At 38.9% G+C, this 20,559-nt stretch overlaps 2 protein-coding genes across 2 annotated transcripts; both read right to left on the bottom strand.

Moving 5' to 3' along the window:
• Nucleotides 1–640: 640 nt before the first annotated feature.
• LOC143627241 (uncharacterized) lies at nucleotides 641–1,237 on the bottom strand. Its single transcript, XM_077097112.1, has 2 exons — nucleotides 1,023–1,237; nucleotides 641–932 (listed from the first exon to the last, which is right to left on the bottom strand). The coding sequence occupies exons 1-2, from the start codon at nucleotides 1,205–1,207 to the stop codon at nucleotides 647–649; spliced, it is 471 nt and encodes a 156-aa protein (XP_076953227.1). The 5' UTR covers nucleotides 1,208–1,237; the 3' UTR covers nucleotides 641–646.
• A 13,037-nt stretch (nucleotides 1,238–14,274) lies between these two features.
• Nucleotides 14,275–15,713, bottom strand: LOC143627239 (uncharacterized). Its single transcript, XM_077097111.1, has 3 exons — nucleotides 15,620–15,713; nucleotides 14,657–14,850; nucleotides 14,275–14,566 (listed from the first exon to the last, which is right to left on the bottom strand). The coding sequence occupies exons 1-3, from the start codon at nucleotides 15,698–15,700 to the stop codon at nucleotides 14,281–14,283; spliced, it is 561 nt and encodes a 186-aa protein (XP_076953226.1). The 5' UTR covers nucleotides 15,701–15,713; the 3' UTR covers nucleotides 14,275–14,280.
• Nucleotides 15,714–20,559: the final 4,846 nt, after the last annotated feature.

Genomic DNA, 20,559 nt, shown 5'->3' with positions numbered 1-20,559 from the left:
TTAACCCAGCCAAATGACCGGCAATGAAAATCTAAAAAAAAACAAGTATCATTTATATTACGTATTCAGTCGGCCCAAAAACAAAACAAAACTAACTATTACTTATAAATTTTACTTTTTATGAATAATGTGTCATGTGTCGGGAAAATTACTTTTTTTTTCATAAGTAACATATTAGTTATCGTTCATTCTCCTTTATGAATCACAATAATCGTTAATAATACAACTTTACTTATTAATTTAAGTTAGCTTGAATCTACTCATGTTTAAAACTAACGGTTAATCGAATTAACCAAATCATTTTTTCCAATAACAAAATCACCATCCATAAGTGACCAGCTATGAAAATCTAAAAACTATGTCATTTATATTACTTATTTAGTCGGCCCAAAAACAAACACAACTATTCTCGCCCTAGTTTCCTGCATGTGATGGGCTTAGCCGGAAAAGTGAAATTAGAAGGTGATGGGCCGTTTGCTTCGACAACATTCGGCCCAATAACATTTTTTTTTACAACTTACAAATCTTAAAACTATGATGTCAAGGCTTCGGTTTTAGGTGCTACCTTACAATTTTATTTTATCAACTTGAACTAGTTTTATTCTAACAAAACATTATGTTCCACCATTATGTATACATTTAAACTTCATTGCATCTGGGGAGGCAATGGTGGTATCAGGTGGTCTTTGGAAACTGGCGGTGCCTCCACCTCCGAGTCAGATGGCTTATTCGGTACATTTTGACTTGAAGCGATCACGAGATAATAAAAAAGACTCAAACCCAAATTCACAAGAGCCACCAATGCAGCTCCCGAAAAATAACCCGGTTTTATGACGTAACAACCGTATTCACCGTTTGTGAATACCAAATTCGTTTTAGTAGTATTCTTTGCACCCACAATGAACCCTCCAACGGCTGCAAATGACATGAGCCTATATAATATAACAACAAATCATTTTAAACATTTAATTGTTCAATATGATATATGGTCATTGCCATTAGGCCCAATACTTATAACGTACCATGCTAGAAATATGCAAAGTTTAATCAGTTTGGGTAAATTAGGGCGGGTGCGACAACATGCATAGCCACGCCCGGTGGCTACTCTAACCACGACACGAAGAAGGATCAAAGCCGTAGCTGCGGTTATAGCGAGCCCCATGACCGGATTACTTGGGTGCACACATTTGCCATCGACTATTCGCATTTGAGAGCCCTGTCATATGTATGAACATAACATGAATAAATACCATTTGTAAGTATTTTATAAGACACTAAATATTAATCATTTATTTATATTTAATTTGAACATTGTTTTAAAAATACATTAGTGAAATTTAGTGATTGATCTCAGGTTAGTAAAGTAACAATTAATTAATACGTGTAAAAGCAATCTTTTAATTCCGCACGGCGGGGACGCAATTGTCACTTGTCCAGTATCGATTTCGGTCGTTATGGTACCATCATTTGTTATAGTAAAGATGTGTGTAGAATGCATGGTTAAAGTTTTGCATTTCAAAATTAAAATTAGTTAAATAGTAAAATAACTTAATAAGTTTGGTTCACTCACTATAATAACCGATTGCGTAAAGAAACGACAATAACTTAAATAAAATTTGTATAAGCGTATTCTCGGAACGAACCCTTATTAAAACTAATTATAATTATTATTTTTATTAAATTTAACAGTGGATTGAAATTGACAAATTAACAAACCGTAAAAATACAAAATTTTCGCCTCCCTAATCTTCAGCACAAGGCTTGACTACCAGTTTGCAAAATTCAAAATTGCACGTCTAATATATACTATCATATTTGTATTTGAATAAAAACTAAAATAAAAACAAACATTTATTTTTCTCCCGTAGGATCAAGATTTTCAAACTCGTTGAGTGACATGAGTCATTGTAGACTTTGATAGCTTGATTACAAAAACATATCAAGAGGTCAAACTAAAAGAACACCAATATACATAAAATATCTATCTTAACTCTGGTGGCCTCGGCAGCAAACCCAGCCCCGACAGATATTAATCCTAGTACCAACACAACACCGGCTATGATCATCGACGTTCTCACCATCTAGTGCAGGATATTAGCAAGATCATTATTGTGTGTAATTTATAGCAAACTTGAATCATAAAACACAACGACATTCAAGGAAGTTTCCTGTGGTAGCTACGCCTATAATTTTAATATTCATTTTTTTGTTTTTGTTGTTGTTCATTTTCGTAAAAAAATGTTCCTTGTGAACTGTTGTTGGCATTTATTGATGTCTTGATTAGTCATGAGTCATGACAGGTGTTTGGTGTAATTATATTTTATTAATAACAATTATAAAAACATTCTTTTTTTCAAATAATTAATCGTTGTGGTCATTGTATAATAACTAGTTGGAGTATTTATACACATTCGGTTTTTTTAAAATTTTGTACGCTAGTACTTCAAATTTTTATAAAATGGAACTGTGGTGGTTAGTGCATAATATATAGTTGGAGTTGTATCTCACGAATCAACTAGAATTTTATACTAAATTATACCTTATTTTAAGTACAAAGTGTTAATGACGGTTTCCTACATGGAGTTCCTGTGAATGTGGTTGTTGCCCGCTAAAAGCTTGGATTTTCAGGTTTAAACGGTTGGTCAATGGTTATTGTTACATCACCGGTACGTGGTTTCAGCATTTTTACTATTTTGGGGGGGGGGGGGGGGGGGGGCAAGCTAGTGTTAATCTTAGATATGGATAATTTTGATGGCCGCGAATTAAAATTGAGGCATTTTCATGAAAAATAATTAATAGTTTTGCAAAAATTCTAATAAGTCGAAATATGGATAAATATTGGATAACAAAATGTGTTATGAGAAGTAGAAGATAGAAGGTTAAATCCATAATATTTGGACTTTTTTTTCATTTAAAAACATTAAATTTGTAAAAATATGTAAGATAATTGATCACCACTTGAATGTTTGATAAATCATTTCCTCTACCATAAAAATTGTAAACAAATATCTAAAAGAACCCATTATAAAACTATAAATAGTGATGTTGATGTTCTAAAGAATATAATTTTATTAGTGATTAATTATGGAACACCGGCGCTGATGGGAGCAAGTTTCGATGGGTAATTGAATTGTTGATGCGGCACTCGGATTATAGTGTTGACATGGGTTATGCCCCATCTATCCTTAGGAAGTGGTTGAATCAGTTCACAGATTTAAATTGGTGTAGAGGTATGGTACCAAAAAGACCCAAATACCCTTAAGTACCATCCGCGGACCACAGAGAATCCTCTTATAAACCACCAGCGGGGCACATGGACCACCCGCATATCACGAATGAGGAGGAACGTCCTCACAACATGCACGGAAACATCCTGGCATCCTCAAAAGTCGTCCGCAGGACGGGACGTCTGTCCGCCTAAACATCCAGAAGACAATGCCAGAGGGACAGCTGTCATCACTCAAATACTCTCTAGAAGAAAGTTCATGATTCTTATTTGGGGAATACGTGACTGAACAGCCAATAAATAAAGGACACTTGGCCAGTTTGTTATTGTAAGGCCCCGAACCCGGTAGCCCTACTTTAGCGTCGGATTTACTCATAAACACAGTTCTTACAAATCAGAGTTCATTAAAACTTTTGCGGAATATAAAAACTTTCATGAAACGTTACAGCAATCCAAAACTTGCCTTAATTAAACATTCTTGTCTTTCAAAATAAACGTCAATTACGTTAAAACATCTTGAGTCTTCAGATGCCAGTCTTCTATTCGCCCACCATGTGCCCGCTCAAGCTAGCTGTCTCATTCTTCTCACCTGCGTGCATACTAAAAGTCAGCTACGCTGAGTGAGTTCTAGTTAATCAAGCAACTTATCATACAACCACTACATGCATCATATACGTATCCGAAGACACGTAGTCCACTATCTAACCTGCTTACCTTACCACTTAGCCTCTTATTTACACATACCACCTTACCACTTTGCCACTTTAATAACGTATAACGTTATGCCACTTTGCCACTTTAATAACGTAAAACGTTATGCCATTTTGCCACTTTAATAACGTAAAACGTTATGCCACTTTGCCACTTTAATAACGTAAAACGTTATGCCACTTTGCCACTTTAATAACGAAGGCACGTATAGGCTTACCCTACCACGTACTATCGTTATGCCACTAACACTCTTACTAGACTCTTACCACTTCTAACACGCTCTACCTCTACTTGTCTACAACACGCTTCATATCATTTACATAATAAGCAAGTCACATCAACAATCATACACACATAATAACGATGGCACGTACAGGCTTTTCCCTATCACGCGCTCACGTTATGCCACTAACACCCTTACTAAACTCTTGCCACTTCTAACACACTCTACCTCTACCTGCCTATATCACGCTTCATATCAGTTCAGTATTTACGTAATAAACAAGTCACATCATAACATTCATACACACTATCAACCACTTGGAATTTACTATCCTTGGCGATACGTGCAATATCCGAAGATCATTCACGTACCGACAAGCATTATAAAATATATACCTCGTATAACATCTATAGCATACACTTACCACTTAAGGTAAGTGTATTCACACTTCACATCGAGTATGCACACAGCCCCGAAAACATAACAAGGAAATGGGGCTAGAAACTCACCTGAACTCTGCTTCTTCCTCCGATAGTTGTAAATCCCTTCTTTAACTGAGCTCGGCTGACTGTATAAGTTACACGTATCAATACTTGCCTGATCTAATCTGGTGGCCTAGTATTAGCTTACTTTTACTTATCGTTTTTAATCTATTTTCTAATCGAACTTGACTTTAGGCGAAGTTAAACCTTAGGCGAACTTAGCTTTAGGCGAAGTTGTCATCAGGCGAACTTAGCTTTAGGCGAAGTTGTCATCAGGCGAACTTAGCTTTGCAGGCGAAGTTCATCAGGCGAACTTAGCTTGCAGGCGAAGTTGTCGGCTGCAGCTACTGTTCGTTCTTAAATCCTTTAATCATCTTCGTTTCTTAACCAAATAACTCGATTTAGGTATCAACGGAATCGTCTGACCAGCGCCTACAAACCCCAACCATCAAATCGGCCTAACATCGATGTTTAAGGGGTGCGATTTAGGCATATAGGTTACGGGTTCTTTTATCAATCGATTAACCCATCAAATCCTAACCATTTTCAGTAAGTTTAGTTTTGTTGGATTCGTTTTTACCATACAAACACAGATCTATCATTTCTATACTAATCCAAACCTAACGAACAAGTTCTCGATATAAACGTACCGTAAACGAGTCGAACTACGAACACGAGTTGGTCTTGTTGCTTTGGTTCGTCACGACGATCTAGCACCAACGAGCTCGGGTCCTCGCCTTTGGATCTTGGTTCGGGTCGTGTGTGTTTTGGGTGTGTGGAGATTATGATGGAAATGAAATGAGGGTTTAGGGTTTTAGGTTGGTTTAGGGGATATTTATATCCCTTAAAGCCCATGGACCTAAAGCCCATTCTCATTTAACCCATCTCAATCAATCTAAATCCATGATCCGGTCTTTACTCGATATTAATTAATTAATAACGCGAAATCACTAAACGTAACTTTCTTTATTCAACATTATAAATTTTAGGATGTTACAAGTCTCCCCTCCTTAAAGAGGTTTCGTCCCCGAAACCTAGCTTATTTCTTGTAAAAGGAATACCTTTTTCTTTATAATCGCACACTTTATTGAATCACCTTTGCTTTCTGAGTTATCCTTCTTACTCCTGACTTGTAGTCATCGAGCGGTGATCATGTGTTTTAGCTATTAAGGTAGCTTGTCCATGAGGCCCTCAATGTGCCAAGTCTCATCTCACTCTCCCGAGGAACCTTGTTTTATATAATAACGCTAACTCCTAAGGCGACGCTTTACCCTCACACAACTATTTATCATAACCAACACGCATTCAAGATAAATTCATAGGTCGTTCATACAAAATCACAAGAAGTCACAAGTACTTCATAACTTAAAAGGAAATCATTCAAGCTTGCTAAACAAACATAGGTTCAACTGTAACATAAAACACTCTTTAACTACTAAACATAAAACAACTGTGACATGCCACTTATTCTCCTGCAACCTCCTCAGCAGCTAATAGACCATCCTCTCACGCGTCTCCTCTTCCTTCCCCCACTGCCACGGCTTTTCCACACTCCCTAGCTATGTGACCTGACTTACCACACTTGTAACACTTCTGGTCCTCAGTGCATTCACGGGAGATGTGCCCCTTCCTCCCACAACGGTAGCACTGATTTGGACCAGCCTTGCATTCCCCCAAGTGCATCTTCCCGCACACCTTACATGCTTCCTTTCCTGCCATCTTCTGTGTCTTTCTCCCTGCACGCTCCACGACATCCCCAGCTCTTTTAGTTCATTTCCCTTCTTCCTCATCTTCCACTTCCACATCATCCGCCGCCAGATCAACATAGACCATCTCCGCCAACTCGACCGCAGACTCAAAGGTAACAGGTTTGTTGGCCCTGACTAACATGCGGACCTTCTGGGGAAGTCCTCTAACGTAGCACTTGATCCGTTTCGCCTCGGTGTTCACCATGTCAGGAACCAGCCTAGACATGCGGTTGAATTCAGTGGTGTACTCACGATGTGTCATCTTGCCCGCCTTCAGATTCAAAAATTTCATCTCGGCCCTCTCAACCTCAGCATCAACACAGAACCTTTTCATCACTAACTCCTTAAGGTCATCCCACCTCATGGCCTTAATCTCCTCTCGGGTCTTCCTTTGTTCGACAGTTTCCCACCAGTACATGGCCTCATCTTCAAATGACTGAGTGGCATAACCCACTGTTTGGTCGGGACGGCATTCGCTAATTCGGATTTTCTTGTCCATTGTGGTTATCCACTGGAGAGTAGCGATTGCGTCTCCCAAACCAGTCAGCTTCGGCGGGTCGCATCCTTTGAAGGACTTGTAGTTACACCCACCTCGACCTCTCTTTCCATCACCAACCTCGACAGATCCAGCTTCACTCGAGTCACCCTTCCCTCCCTCATCATCCTTCCTACCATTCTCTCCTGATCCTTCAGCAATTCTTCCAGCAGATCCTTCGGGATTCCCAGTCTTCATGGCAGTTGCCACAGCTTGGGCAATGGCAGCTAGAATAGCAGGGTCAAGTTGATGTCCTTCGTTGTTGCTCGAGTTTCCTCCAGCTGCGCCTCCTTCTTCTCCGGTGTTGGAAGCTTCTTCTACTGAGGGTTGCCGGACAAGACGAGGCCTGCCACGACGTCCAGTGCGACCTCCAGTTCCAACAATTTCTCCGGCTCCAGCCATTAGTATTCTAAAAGGGAAAACACAAACGTCATCACTCTAGGAATTATTTAGCACATGATTTGTAAAGTAAGTAGTTAATGACGTTGATCAAGTGTAATTAACTATTTGCGTTACTCCTCAGGTTCTACATACTTCCCTTCATGATTTCACTTGTGCTTGTTTATACTCTTAAACAGTTAATCAGTTAAGATCAATTAATCATATCCCTAACCTGCACTCATTCTTCATTTAGCAAATAAGCCAACATTAACATACACCATTTACCATACACTTTACCTTTACCGAGCTTGCTTGAGTGACACATGGCTATTTTGAACTGGCATCTTCTTTCTTTCTCATTTTAAATCTCATTCTCTGTTCGAGTCTAAGCATGTAGGATGCTTAAATCTCTCGAACTTATGCTCTGATACCAACTTGTAAGGCCCCGAACCCGGTAGCCCTACTTTAGCGTCGGATTTACTCATAAACACAGTTCTTACAAATCAGAGTTCATTAAAACTTTTGCGGAATATAAAAACTTTCATGAAACGTTACAGCAATCCAAAACTTGCCTTAATTAAACATTCTTGTCTTTCAAAATAAACGTCAATTACGTTAAAACATCTTGAGTCTTCAGATGCCAGTCTTCTATTCGCCCACCATGTGCCCGCTCAAGCTAGCTGTCTCATTCTTCTCACCTGCGTGCATACTAAAAGTCAGCTACGCTGAGTGAGTTCTAGTTAATCAAGCAACTTATCATACAACCACTACATGCATCATATACGTATCCGAAGACACGTAGTCCACTATCTAACCTGCTTACCTTACCACTTAGCCTCTTATTTACACCTACCACCTTACCACTTTGCCACTTTAATAACGTATAACGTTATGCCACTTTGCCACTTTAATAACGTAAAACGTTATGCCACTTTGCCACTTTAATAACGTAAAACGTTATGCCACTTTGCCACTTTAATAACGAAGGCACGTATAGGCTTACCCTACCACGTACTATCGTTATGCCACTAACACTCTTACTAGACTCTTGCCACTTCTAACACGCTCTACCTCTACTTGTCTACAACACGCTTCATATCATTTACATAATAAGCAAGTCACATCAACAATCATACACACATAATAACGATGGCACGTACAGGCTTTTCCCTATCACGCGCTCACGTTATGCCACTAACACCCTTACTAAATTCTTGCCACTTCTAACACACTCTACCTCTACCTGCGTATATCACGCTTCATATCAGTTCAGTATTTACGTAATAAACAAGTCACATCATAACATTCATACACACTATCAACCACTTGGAATTTACTATCCTTGGCGATACGTGCAATATCCGAAGATCGTTCACGTACCGACAAGCATTATAAAATATATACCTCGTATAACATCTATAGCATACACTTACCACTTAAGGTAAGTGTATTCACACTTCACATCGAGTATGCACACAGCCCCGAAAACATAAAAAGGAAATGGGGCCAGAAACTCACCTGAACTCTGCTTCTTCCTACGATAGTTGTAAATCCCTTCTTTAACTGAGCTCGGCTGACTGTATAAGTTACACGTATCAATACTTGCCTGATCTAATCTGGTGGCCTAGTATTAGCTTACTTTTACTTATCGTTTTTAATCTATTTTCTAATCGAACTTGACTTTAGGCGAAGTTAAACCTCAGGCGAACTTAGCTTTAGGCGAAGTTGTCATCAGGCGAACTTAGCTTTAGGCGAAGTTGTCATCAGGCGAACTTAGCTTTAGGCGAAGTTGTCATCAGGCGAACTTAGCTTTGCAGGCGTAGTTCATCAGGCGAACTTAGCTTGCAGGCGAAGTTGTCGGCTGCAGCTACTGTTCGTTCTTAAATCCTTTAATCATCTTCGTTTCTTAACCAAATAACTCGATTTAGGTATCAACGGAATCGTCTGACCAGCGCCTACAAACCCCAACCATCAAATCGGCCTAACATCGATGTTTAAGGGGTGCGATTTAGGCATATAGGTTACGAGTTCTTTTATCAATCGATTAACCCATCAAATCTTAACCATTTTCAGTAAGTTTAGTTTTGTTGGATTCGTTTTTACCATACAAACACAGATCTATCATTTCTATACTAATCCAAACCTAAACGAACAAGTTCTCGATATAAACGTACCGTAAACGAGTCGAACTACGAACACGAGTTGGTCTTGTTACTTTGGTTCGTCATGACGATCTACCACCAACGAGCTCGGGTCCTCGCCTTTGGATCTTGGATCGGGTCGTGTGTGTTTTGGGTGTGTGGAGATTATGATGGAAATGAAATGAGGGTTTAGGGTTTTAGGTTGGTTTAGGGGATATTTATATCCCTTAAAGCCCATGGACCTAAAGCCCATTCTCATTTAACCCATCTCAATCAATCTAAATCCATGATCCGGTCTTTACTCGATATTAATTAATTAATAACGCGAAATCACTAAACGTAACTTTCTTTATTCAACATTATAAATTTTAGGATGTTACAGTTATAACCGTGCACATGGTCAGGGTGCAATCCATCCTATCATTAGACGACGCGTGTCCAGGTTGTTATACCCATGAACAAGGGACGTATAGCTCAACCTATCGCAAGAAGACACGTGTCCAAGCAGTTATCAAAGATCTTTTAGAAGAAGACAGCTGGCCCAATCATCTTCCTACACCCTTCGGCTATAAATGCCTTGTCAAACGGTATGAGGTATTCATTCACTCACTTGCATTCTGACTACACTAATTCTGTTTACTTCAGTACTTTCTTCATTTACGAACGTTACTGATTCTCACGCCGGAGGGTGGTTACAGGAAGACCCCTCCCCCTCTTGTCCTTCCTGTAACGAGACTCACGGTGTCTGTTTTGCAGGTTCCGGTCATTGGACTTTAGGAAGTCACACTCATATCATTGGTAGTAATTATCGTATCTTACCCTGTAGACTCATTGGATCCAGGACCCATACCCGGGGAGTGGATCCGTGTTTCTTCATTGGCGCCATCCGTTTTTGGTGTTAGAACAACAATAATTTTCGTTGGTTTTTCGGTTCGTTTGATATGAGTGACCTTCCTGAAGGGCCGATGAAAACCCCTGCACCAGATTCGCGTGTAACTAACACGGAAGCACCTCCGGGTCTCAGTGTTTTTGCACGTATTACGACTCCAAGTGGTCGTACTCTTGAACGTGTCACAGCTCCGGGGTCACGAATCACCAATGTAACACCTGGGGAGTTTACCCTAGAAAATGTTACAACACCGACCGGCCTCACTCCCACAGACATGGGACGTGCTTCGGCACCGGAAGGTTCCAATCTGGGTAACCTCAGACGAATTACAGAAGAGACTCGCCGAAGCCGACCATTATTCGATCCAGAGAACGATTCGGTTGATTCTGACAGGGCGAGATCTCAACAACATAACTCTAGATCCAGAGGAACGTTAACCCCTGAAGAGTGGCTCCACGTGCAACAACAAAGTTTGATGGCTGAATACGAGCGTAAAAAACGTAACGAACGACTTCACGCTCGCACTTTGGATTACGAGGAACCCCGTACGGGATCTCCTTCTCCTCCACCAATAGTGAGAGGAAGTCAGATTCGTTACAGCCAACAGGCGGAGCCAGAGTTTGGCGAATTACCAAGGCTATACCCTCGTCCTCGCATAGACATGCGTACCATCTTATTTGGATGAGTTTGATAGTTACGATTCATCTTACCACTCGGGAGATTACAGTATGTATACTGGGGATAGTAGGATTAGCTCACAGGCGAGGAGCAGTCGTCCGCATGGCATAGTTCGCCATACCGAATACCACAGCAATGCTGAACATGACTTCACTAAACCATACCGCCCTGCGGCTTTCGCTGAAAAGTCAAAGTTCATAGCAAGTATTGCTACAACACCTTTTCCTGTCAATGCTAAAATACCTACATCGGTAGGTAAATACAATGGTATGACTGATCCAAGTGATCATCTCCAGAACTTTGTGGCGGTAGGCGGTGTTAGTGGTTGGACGCTTCCCTATTGGTGTCACATGTTCGCGTTGACACTAACAGGGGCAACAAGAGAATGGTTCGAAACGTTACATGACGGTGAAATTTCTAGCTGGGACGATTTGGTGAAAAATTTTTCTCAACATTTCAATCAACAGAAGAAACATACTCGAGACCAATCAGAAATTTTAGAGGGCGGTTTAGTCATTTTATCATAAATAACCTGTTTTATTAAATAATTACCAAAAGCCCTACCCACATATGATAAAATGACTAAATTACACTCATGTGAAAAACACATAATCAGACTTAACTAACAAATTTGACACCCTTGACTCTATTAGTGAAAACGAGGAACCGTGCAAAGTTTTTAAACTAAGACATTTTCTTTCAACTTTTTAGGCAAAAGACGTTGAAAAATGATACATAAAAAGCGAAAAATGTAATTTGTTTTAAATTTGACACCTATGACTATGAAATATTTGGTCATTTCTCTATTTAAGTTCAAGTGGTATTTACATTTTAGAAGATTTTGTAATTTTTAACAATGTGGCCAACATTTTTCATACAGATTTTAATGTTTGAGAAAGTATTTTCAACCAAGGATGATTTAAACTAGAAGGTAAAATATTAAGTTCCAATAGAAAAGTACAGCAATATTTATGTTTATGTTTATGTTTTTGTATTTACATATTTTTTGTATATACGCATTTTCTAACCACCCAAGACTCCAAGAGTATGTATATGTAAAATTATACATACCTTAACTCTAGTGAGTTTGGCAGCAAACCCAACCCCGACAGATATTAATCCCAGTTGCAGCACAACACCGGCTATGATCATTGATGTTCTCGCCATCTAGCTTTACTAATGCACGAAATGAAGCATGACTCATTGTGCATTTATATCGTAATGGAAGATTGGAATCGTAAAACAAGCAAAGTTCCATGAAGGTTACGGTGATAGCTACGCCTGTTTTTTAGTATCAACTTTTGTTTTTGTTTTTGTTTGTTCTTATATTTTGAAATCCTTGATGGTATAGGAGAATGATGCCTTAGGTAGTCATGACATATGTTTTGTGTTTATTTTTTCCTTTCTTAATATTTTAAACCAAACGTTCAAGATTTTTATTGCTGACGTTAATTACAATAACTAGCAAAAATACGAATTTAAAGAACATATAATATGTTTAGGAGTGTTTGCACCTTTATAGAATATTCGAGGTATATGTAAAGTATTGTAATACAATTAATTATGGAGTTAATTTAAGGATGACAATGAAACCCGAACTCGATGTGAAAACTCGAAACTCGACTTAGATGGAACGGGTAATACCCGACCCATTAGGGTTTGGAATTAGTTTTGAAATTTTTCACGGGTTTGGGACGGGTTTGGAATTTCTAATTTACCAATTACCCGACCCGATTACCCGATAACATAAACTCATTTACCCGATTATAAGCTTTTTATATTATATATGGAATATATTCCAAATATATTATTTGTTGAAACTTGTTTATGTTAATTATTTGAGATATTTTATCTTTATGGTAACCATTTTTGTAATCGATTAGTTATATTTTGTCAAAACCCGGCGGGTTTTGAGCTGGGTATACCTCATTTTATCAAAACCCGATAGGAAACCCGAAACCCGATGGGAAAACCCGAAACCCGGCGGGTAATTACCCGATTAAAACCCGACGGGTTTGGGATGGACTTTAATAACCGGGTATGGGTTTGGGAATACCTAAACCTGATCCATTGTCATACCTAGGAGTTATGGGTGGCTTTGGATTTAGTTTAAAATTTTTTGAAACCACAAAGGAGGAGATTCAATTGCGAATCGTCAAAACCAAGAAATAAAAAGAAATTTCGCAATTTAAAATGAATTCTTGGCTAGAGCGTGCTTTTTATTTCTTTTGATGGAGGTAATCATACCCTCGTCTCATCTTTTCAAACTATTTTCTATAAATGAAATTTTACTAGATACATGAAAGAGGTTTTAATCAAGACTTGTTCTAAATGGGAACTATGAGATTAATTGGACCGGTCTAGTAGTAAAAAGTGAAAACACTGCTAAACCAACCTTTATATCTGTAATTTATTTTTTAAATCAATAATGTGTCAAAAATTCTATTAAGTTTTCTACAAATAGCACATTAGCTACCACTTATTCTCCTTTATAAAATACAATGATCGTTGATATTTTATTTGACACAAAGTATAATTTTGATTTAAGTAGCTTGAATATACTCACGTTTAAAATTAAAACTACCAATTAAGAGAGCAAATCATCTTTCTAGTAACAAAATTAACCCAGCCAAATGACCGGCAATGAAAATCTAAAAAAAAACAAGTATCATTTATATTACGTATTCAGTCGGCCCAAAAACAAAACAAAACTAACTATTACTTATAAATTTTACTTTTTATGAATAATGTGTCATGTGTCGGGAAAATTACTTTTTTTTTCATAAGTAACATATTAGTTATCGTTCATTCTCCTTTATGAATCACAATAATCGTTAATAATACAACTTTACTTATTAATTTAAGTTAGCTTGAATCTACTCATGTTTAAAACTAACGGTTAATCGAATTAACCGAATCATTTTTTCCAATAACAAAATCACCATCCATAAGTGACCAGCTATGAAAATCTAAAAACTATGTCATTTATATTACTTATTTAGTCGGCCCAAAAACAAACACAACTATTCTCGCCCTAGTTTCCTGCATGTGATGGGCTTAGCCGGAAAAGTGAAATTAGAAGGTGATGGGCCGTTTGCTTCGACAACATTCGGCCCAATAACATTTTTTTTTACAACTTACAAATCTTAAAACTATGATGTCAAGGCTTCGGTTTTAGGTGCTACCTTACAATTTTATTTTATCAACTTGAACTAGTTTTATTCTAACAAAACATTATGTTCCACCATTATGTATACATTTAAACTTCATTGCATCTGGGGAGGCAATGGTGGTATCAGGTGGTCTTTGGAAACTGGCGGTGCCTCCACCTCCGAGTCAGATGGCTTATTCGGTACATTTTGACTTGAAGCGATCACGAGATAATAAAAAAGACTCAAACCCAAATTCACAAGAGCCACCAATGCAGCTCCCGAAAAATAACCCGGTTTTATGACGTAACAACCGTATTCACCGTTTGTGAATACCAAATTCGTTTTAGTAGTATTCTTTGCACCCACAATGAACCCTCCAACGGCTGCAAATGACATGAGCCTATATAATATAACAACAAATCATTTTAAACATTTAATTGTTCAATATGATATATGGTCATTGCCATTAGGCCCAATACTTATAACGTACCATGCTAGAAATATGCAAAGTTTAATCAGTTTGGGTAAATTAGGGCGGGTGCGACAACATGCATAGCCACGCCCGGTGGCTACTCTAACCACGACACGAAGAAGGATCAAAGCCGTAGCTGCGGTTATAGCGAGCCCCATGACCGGATTACTTGGGTGCACACATTTGCCATCGACTATTCGCATTTGAGAGCCCTGTCATATGTATGAACATAACATGAATAAATACCATTTGTAAGTATTTTATAAGACACTAAATATTAATCATTTATTTATATTTAATTTGAACATTGTTTTAAAAATACATTAGTGAAATTTAGTGATTGATCTCAGGTTAGTAAAGTAACAATTAATTAATACGTGTAAAAGCAATCTTTTAATTCCGCACGGCGGGGACGCAATTGTCACTTGTCCATTATCGATTTCGGTCGTTATGGTACCATCATTTGTTATAGTAAAGATGTGTGTAGAATGCATGGTTAAAGTTTTGCATTTCAAAATTAAAATTAGTTAAATAGTAAAATAACTTAATAAGTTTGGTTCACTCACTATAATAACCGATTGCGTAAAGAAACGACAATAACTTAAATAAAATTTGTATAAGCGTATTCTCGGAACGAACCCTTATTAAAACTAATTATAATTATTATTTTTATTAAATTTAACAGTGGATTGAAATTGACAAATTAACAAACCGTAAAAATACAAAATTTTCGCCTCCCTAATCTTCAGCACAAGGCTTGACTACCAGTTTGCAAAATTCAAAATTGCACGTCTAATATATACTATCATATTTGTATTTGAATAAAAACTAAAATAAAAACAAACATTTATTTTTCTCCCGTAGGATCAAGATTTTCAAACTCGTTGAGTGACATGAGTCATTGTAGACTTTGATAGCTTGATTACAAAAACATATCAAGAGGTCAAACTAAAAGAACACCAATATACATAAAATATCTACCTTAACTCTGGTGGCCTCGGCAGCAAACCCAGCCCCGACAGATATTAATCCTAGTACCAACACAACACCGGCTATGATCATCGACGTTCTCACCATCTAGTGCAGGATATTAGCAAGGTCATTATTGTGTGTAATTTATAGCAAACTTGAATCATAAAACACAACGACATTCAAGGAAGTTTCCTGTGGTAGCTACGCCTATAATTTTAATATTCATTTTTTTGTTTTTGTTGTTGTTCATTTTCGTAAAAAAATGTTCCTTGTGAAACTGTTGTTTGCATTTATTGATGTCTTGATTAGTCATGAGTCATGACAGGTGTTTGGTGTAATTATATTTTATTAATAACAATTATAAAAACATTCTTTTTTTCAAATAATTAATCGTTGTGGTCATTGTATAATAACTAGTTGGAGTATTTATACACATTCGGTTTTTTTTAAATTTTGTACGCTAGTACTTCAAATTTTTATAAAATGGAACTGTGGTGGTTAGTGCATAATATATAGTTGGAGTTGTATCTCACGAATCAACTAGAATTTTATACTAAATTATACCTTATTTTAAGTACAAAGTGTTAATGACGGTTTCCTACATGGAGTTCCTGTGAATGTGGTTGTTGCCCGCTAAAAGCTTGGATTTTCAGGTTTAAACGGTTGGTCAATGGTTATTGTTACATCACCGGTACGTGGTTTCAGCCTTTTTACTATTTTGGGGGGGGGGGGGGGGGCAAGCTAGTGTTAATCTTAGATATGGATAATTTTGATGGCCGCGAATTAAAATTGAGGCATTTTCATGAAAAATAATTAATAGTTTTGCAAAAATTCTAATAAGTCGAAATATGGATAAATATTGGATAACAAAATGTGTTATGAGAAGTAGAAGATAGAAGGTTAAATCCATAATATTTGGACTTTTTTTTTTCATTTAAAAACATTAAATTTGTAAAAATATGTAAGATAATTGATCACCACTTGAATGTTTGATAAATCATTTCCTCTACCATAAAAATTGTAAACAAATATCTAAAAGAACCCATTATAAAACTATAAATAGTGATGTTGATGTTCTAAAGAATATAATTTTATTAATGATTAATTATGGAACACCGGCGCTGATGGGAGCAAGTTTCGATGGGTAATTGAATTGTTGATGCGGCACTCGGATTATAGTGTTGACATGGGTTATGCCCCATCTATCCTTAGGAAGTGGTTGAATCAGTTCACAGATTTAAATTGGTGTAGAGGTAGGGTATCAAAAAGACCCAAATACCCTTAAGTACCATCCGCGGGCCACAGAGAATCCTCTTATAAACCACCAGCGGGGCACATGGACCACCCGCATATCACGAATGAGGAGGAACGTCCTCACAACATGCACGAAAACATCCTGGCATCCTCAAAAGTCGTCCGCAGGACGGGACGTCTGTCCGCCTAAACATCCAGAAGACAATGCCAGAGGGACAGCTGTCATCACTCAAATACTCTCTAGAAGAAAGTTCATGATTCTTACTTGGGGAATACGTGACTGAACAGCTAATAAATAAAGGACACTTGGCCAGTTTGTTATAACCGTGCACAAGGTCAGGATGCAATCCATCCTATCATTAGACGACACGTGTCCAGGTTGTTATACCCATGAACATGGGACGTATAGCTCAACCTATCGCAAGAAGACACGTGTCCAGGCAGTTATCAAAGATCTTTTAGAAGAAGACAGCTGGCCCAATCATCTTTCTACACCCTTCGGCTATAAATGCCTTGTCAAACGGTATGAGGTATTCATTCACTCACTTGCATTCTGACTACACTAATTCTGTTTACTTCAGTACTTTCTTCATTTACGAACGTTACTGATTCTCACGCCGGATGGTGGTTACAGGAAGACCCCCCCCCCCCTCTTGTCCTTCCTGTAACGAGACTCACGGTGTCTGTTTTGCAGGTTCCGGTCATTGGACTTTAGGAAGTCACACTCATATCATTGGTAGTAATTATCGTATCTTACCCTGTAGACTCATTGGATCCAGGACCCATACCCGGGGAGTGGATCCGTGTTTCTTCATTGGCGCCATCCGTTTTTGGTGTTAGAACAACAATAATTTTCGTTGGTTTTTCGGTTCGTTTGATATGAGTGACCTTCCTGAAGGGCCGATGAAAACCCCTGCACCAGATTCGCGTGTAACTAACACGGAAGCACCTCCAGGTCTCAGTGTTTTTGCACGTATTACGACTCCAAGTGGTCGTACTCTTGAACGTGTCACAGCTCCGGAGTCACGAATCACCAATGTAACACCTGGGGAGTTTACCCTAGAAAATGTTACAGCACCGACCGGCCTCACTCCCACAGACATGGGACGTGCTTCGGCACCGGAAGGTTCCAATCTGGGTAACCTCAGACGAATTACAGAAGAGACTCGCCGAAGCCGACCATTATTCGATCCAGAGAACGATTCGGTTGATTCTGACAGGGCGAGATCTCAACAACATAACTCTAGATCCAGAGGAACGTTAACCCCTGAAGAGTGGCTCCACGTGCAACAACAAAGTTTGATGGCTGAATACGAGCGTAAAAAACGTAACGAACGACTTCACGCTCGCACTTTGGATTACGAGGAACCCCCTACGGGATTTCCTTCTCCTCCACCAATAGTGAGAGGAAGTCAGATTCGTTACAGCCAACAGGCGGAGCCAGAGTTTGGCGAATTACCAAGGCTATACCCTCGTCCTCGCATAGACATGCGTACCATCTTATTTGGATGAGTTTGATAGTTACGATTCATCTTACCACTCGGGAGATTACAGTATGTATACTGGGGATAGTAGGATGAGCTCACAGGCGAGGAGCGGTCGTCCGCATGGCATAGTCCGCCATACCGAATACCACAGCAATGCTGAACATGACTTCACTAAACCATACCGCCCTGCGGCTTTCGCTGAAAAGTCAAAGTTCATAGCAAGTATTGCTACAACACCTTTTTCTGTCAATGCTAAAATACCTACATCGGTAAGTAAATACAATGGTATGACTGATCCAAGTGATCATCTCCAGAACTTTGTGACGGTAGGCGGTGTTAGTGGTTGGACGCTTCCCTATTGGTGTCACATGTTCGCGTTGACACTAACAGGGGCAACAAGAGAATGGTTCGAAAAGTTACCTGACGGTGAAATTTCTAGCTGGGACGATTTGGTGAAAAATTTTTCTCAACAGTTCAGTCAACAGAAGAAACATACTCGAGACCAATCAGAAATTTTAGACGTCGTTCGTCGCGATAACGAGTCTATAGAAGATTTTATCACCAGGTTTAATGATGAGAGCCTGAACATCGGTGGTATAAGCAAAGACATGCTTCGGGGTGCCTTCCGCAAAAACGTCAGATGTGATGATTTAGTCCGCACATTACGGACAGAGATGGAATGCCAAAAGAGTGGGACGATCTCATGACTGCAGCAAAAGTGTATGCGAACACCGAGAAAACGTTAAGAAGTGGTAATTCAAAGCAAAAAATTTAAAGTCGAGTTTCAAACCCCGAGACCAAATAGACAGGCGAAAGGCCCTATCTGGTCAAGACTTCAGCCAAGTACGGAAGCACCAAAACCATTTGATGCACGATCCCTCATAGGCAATAAAAACAAAACGGGACCCTCGAACCGAGGCCCCAATAATTGAACTCCTCTTTCAAAGACTCCCGCCGAAATTCTCACCACGGAGAATGTGAATTTTAAAAAACCGCAGCCACTGACGAGAAGATCATTCCTTGACCCGAAAGCGTTGTTCGTATCATGATGACATTGGTCATAATACGAATGAATGCAGAACATTAAAAAGTGAAATTGAAGCAGCTGTAAAGTCTGGAAAACTTGGACACTTGGTAAAAGGTGGAAAACCTGACAATGGTAAAGCTCCCGCACGGGATATCCAGGGTCCGAGTAAAAAGCAAGTCAAAGATTTAAACGTCCATATGATACAAGGCGGGTATGATACAAGAAAAAAGAGGAAGGAGTCTGATGATGAGGAATGGAAGAATGAGCCAGTGATTTTTCCTCGAATCAAAGGGGTCCCGAATAACAAAACCCCTTGATCATCACTACTCAATTCGGACATTACCGTTCCCAATACGTCTTTCGATACCGGTAGTACTTCAGACATTATGTATGAACAATGTTTTGAACAGCTTGACGAGGACGATAAGGAAAGATTAAAACTCATCCACGCTCCAGTATCGGGATTCGGAGAGGAAATAATGCATCCGCGAGGGGTAATCTCATACCCAGTCACTGTAAGTGATGGAATTCATTCTAGGACAGAAGAGGTCGAATTTTTGGTTTTACCAGCAACATCAAAGCATGACATTATTCTTGGACGAGAAGTGATTGGTGACTTCAATACTCACCCGTCCACAGCACACGGTGCAGTAGGAGTCCCAACTCACACCGGCATGGCAATAAATTATGTTAATCGACACTGCTTTGCAACAGAGAGCTCAAAACCTAGCAAGATTCTAAAACAAACTATGAGGACTGAACCAGAGAAATGGGTTTTGAACAAAAAATTTCCTGATCAAACTGTAACAATAGGACCTGTTATTTCCGAGATAGTACGGACTTTCTTGAAACAGTTATTGTCAAAGAATGTTGATGTTTTCGCATGGCAACCCGCGGATATGACCTGTGTCCCGAGGAATATTGCGGAACACAAGTTAAGAGTAAACCCGTTGTTTACACCAGTTGTTCAGAAACAACGTAAGATGGGTCCGGAACAAACAAAAGCAATGAATGAGCAAGTCCAGGACCTCTTACAAGCTGGAATCATCCGCCCAATTCGTTATCAGACCTGGGTTGCCAATCCAGTTATTGTCCCCAAAAGCAATGGGTCATGGCGGATGTGTATCGATTTCAAAGATCTAAATAAAGCATGTCCCAAAGATTATTATCCCTTACCCGAA

Source organism: Bidens hawaiensis, unplaced genomic scaffold (genome assembly GCF_021521415.1).
Source record: "Bidens hawaiensis isolate Kalapana, Puna unplaced genomic scaffold, B.hawaiensis_p1.1 tig00004618_1, whole genome shotgun sequence".
Classification (NCBI taxonomy): Eukaryota; Viridiplantae; Streptophyta; class Magnoliopsida; order Asterales; family Asteraceae; genus Bidens; species Bidens hawaiensis.
The sequence above is the reverse complement of the archived record's forward strand: the minus strand, read 5'-3'. Positions and strand labels throughout refer to the sequence as shown.

Bases quoted from the DNA above. Each gene is read 5' to 3' on its own strand.
- LOC143627241 (XM_077097112.1), bottom strand. From the start codon at position 1,207: ATGCGAATAGTCGATGGCAAATGTGTGCACCCAAGTAATCCGGTCATG. The intron at 933-1,022 runs GTACGTTATAAG...TATATTATATAG, and splicing joins CTTTGCATATTTCTAGCATG to GCTCATGTCATTTGCAGCCG.
- LOC143627239 (XM_077097111.1), bottom strand. From the start codon at position 15,700: ATGATCATAGCCGGTGTTGTGTTGGTACTAGGATTAATATCTGTCGGG. The intron at 14,851-15,619 runs GTAGATATTTTA...TACATATGACAG, and splicing joins CCGAGGCCACCAGAGTTAAG to GGCTCTCAAATGCGAATAGT. The intron at 14,567-14,656 runs GTACGTTATAAG...TATATTATATAG, and splicing joins CTTTGCATATTTCTAGCATG to GCTCATGTCATTTGCAGCCG.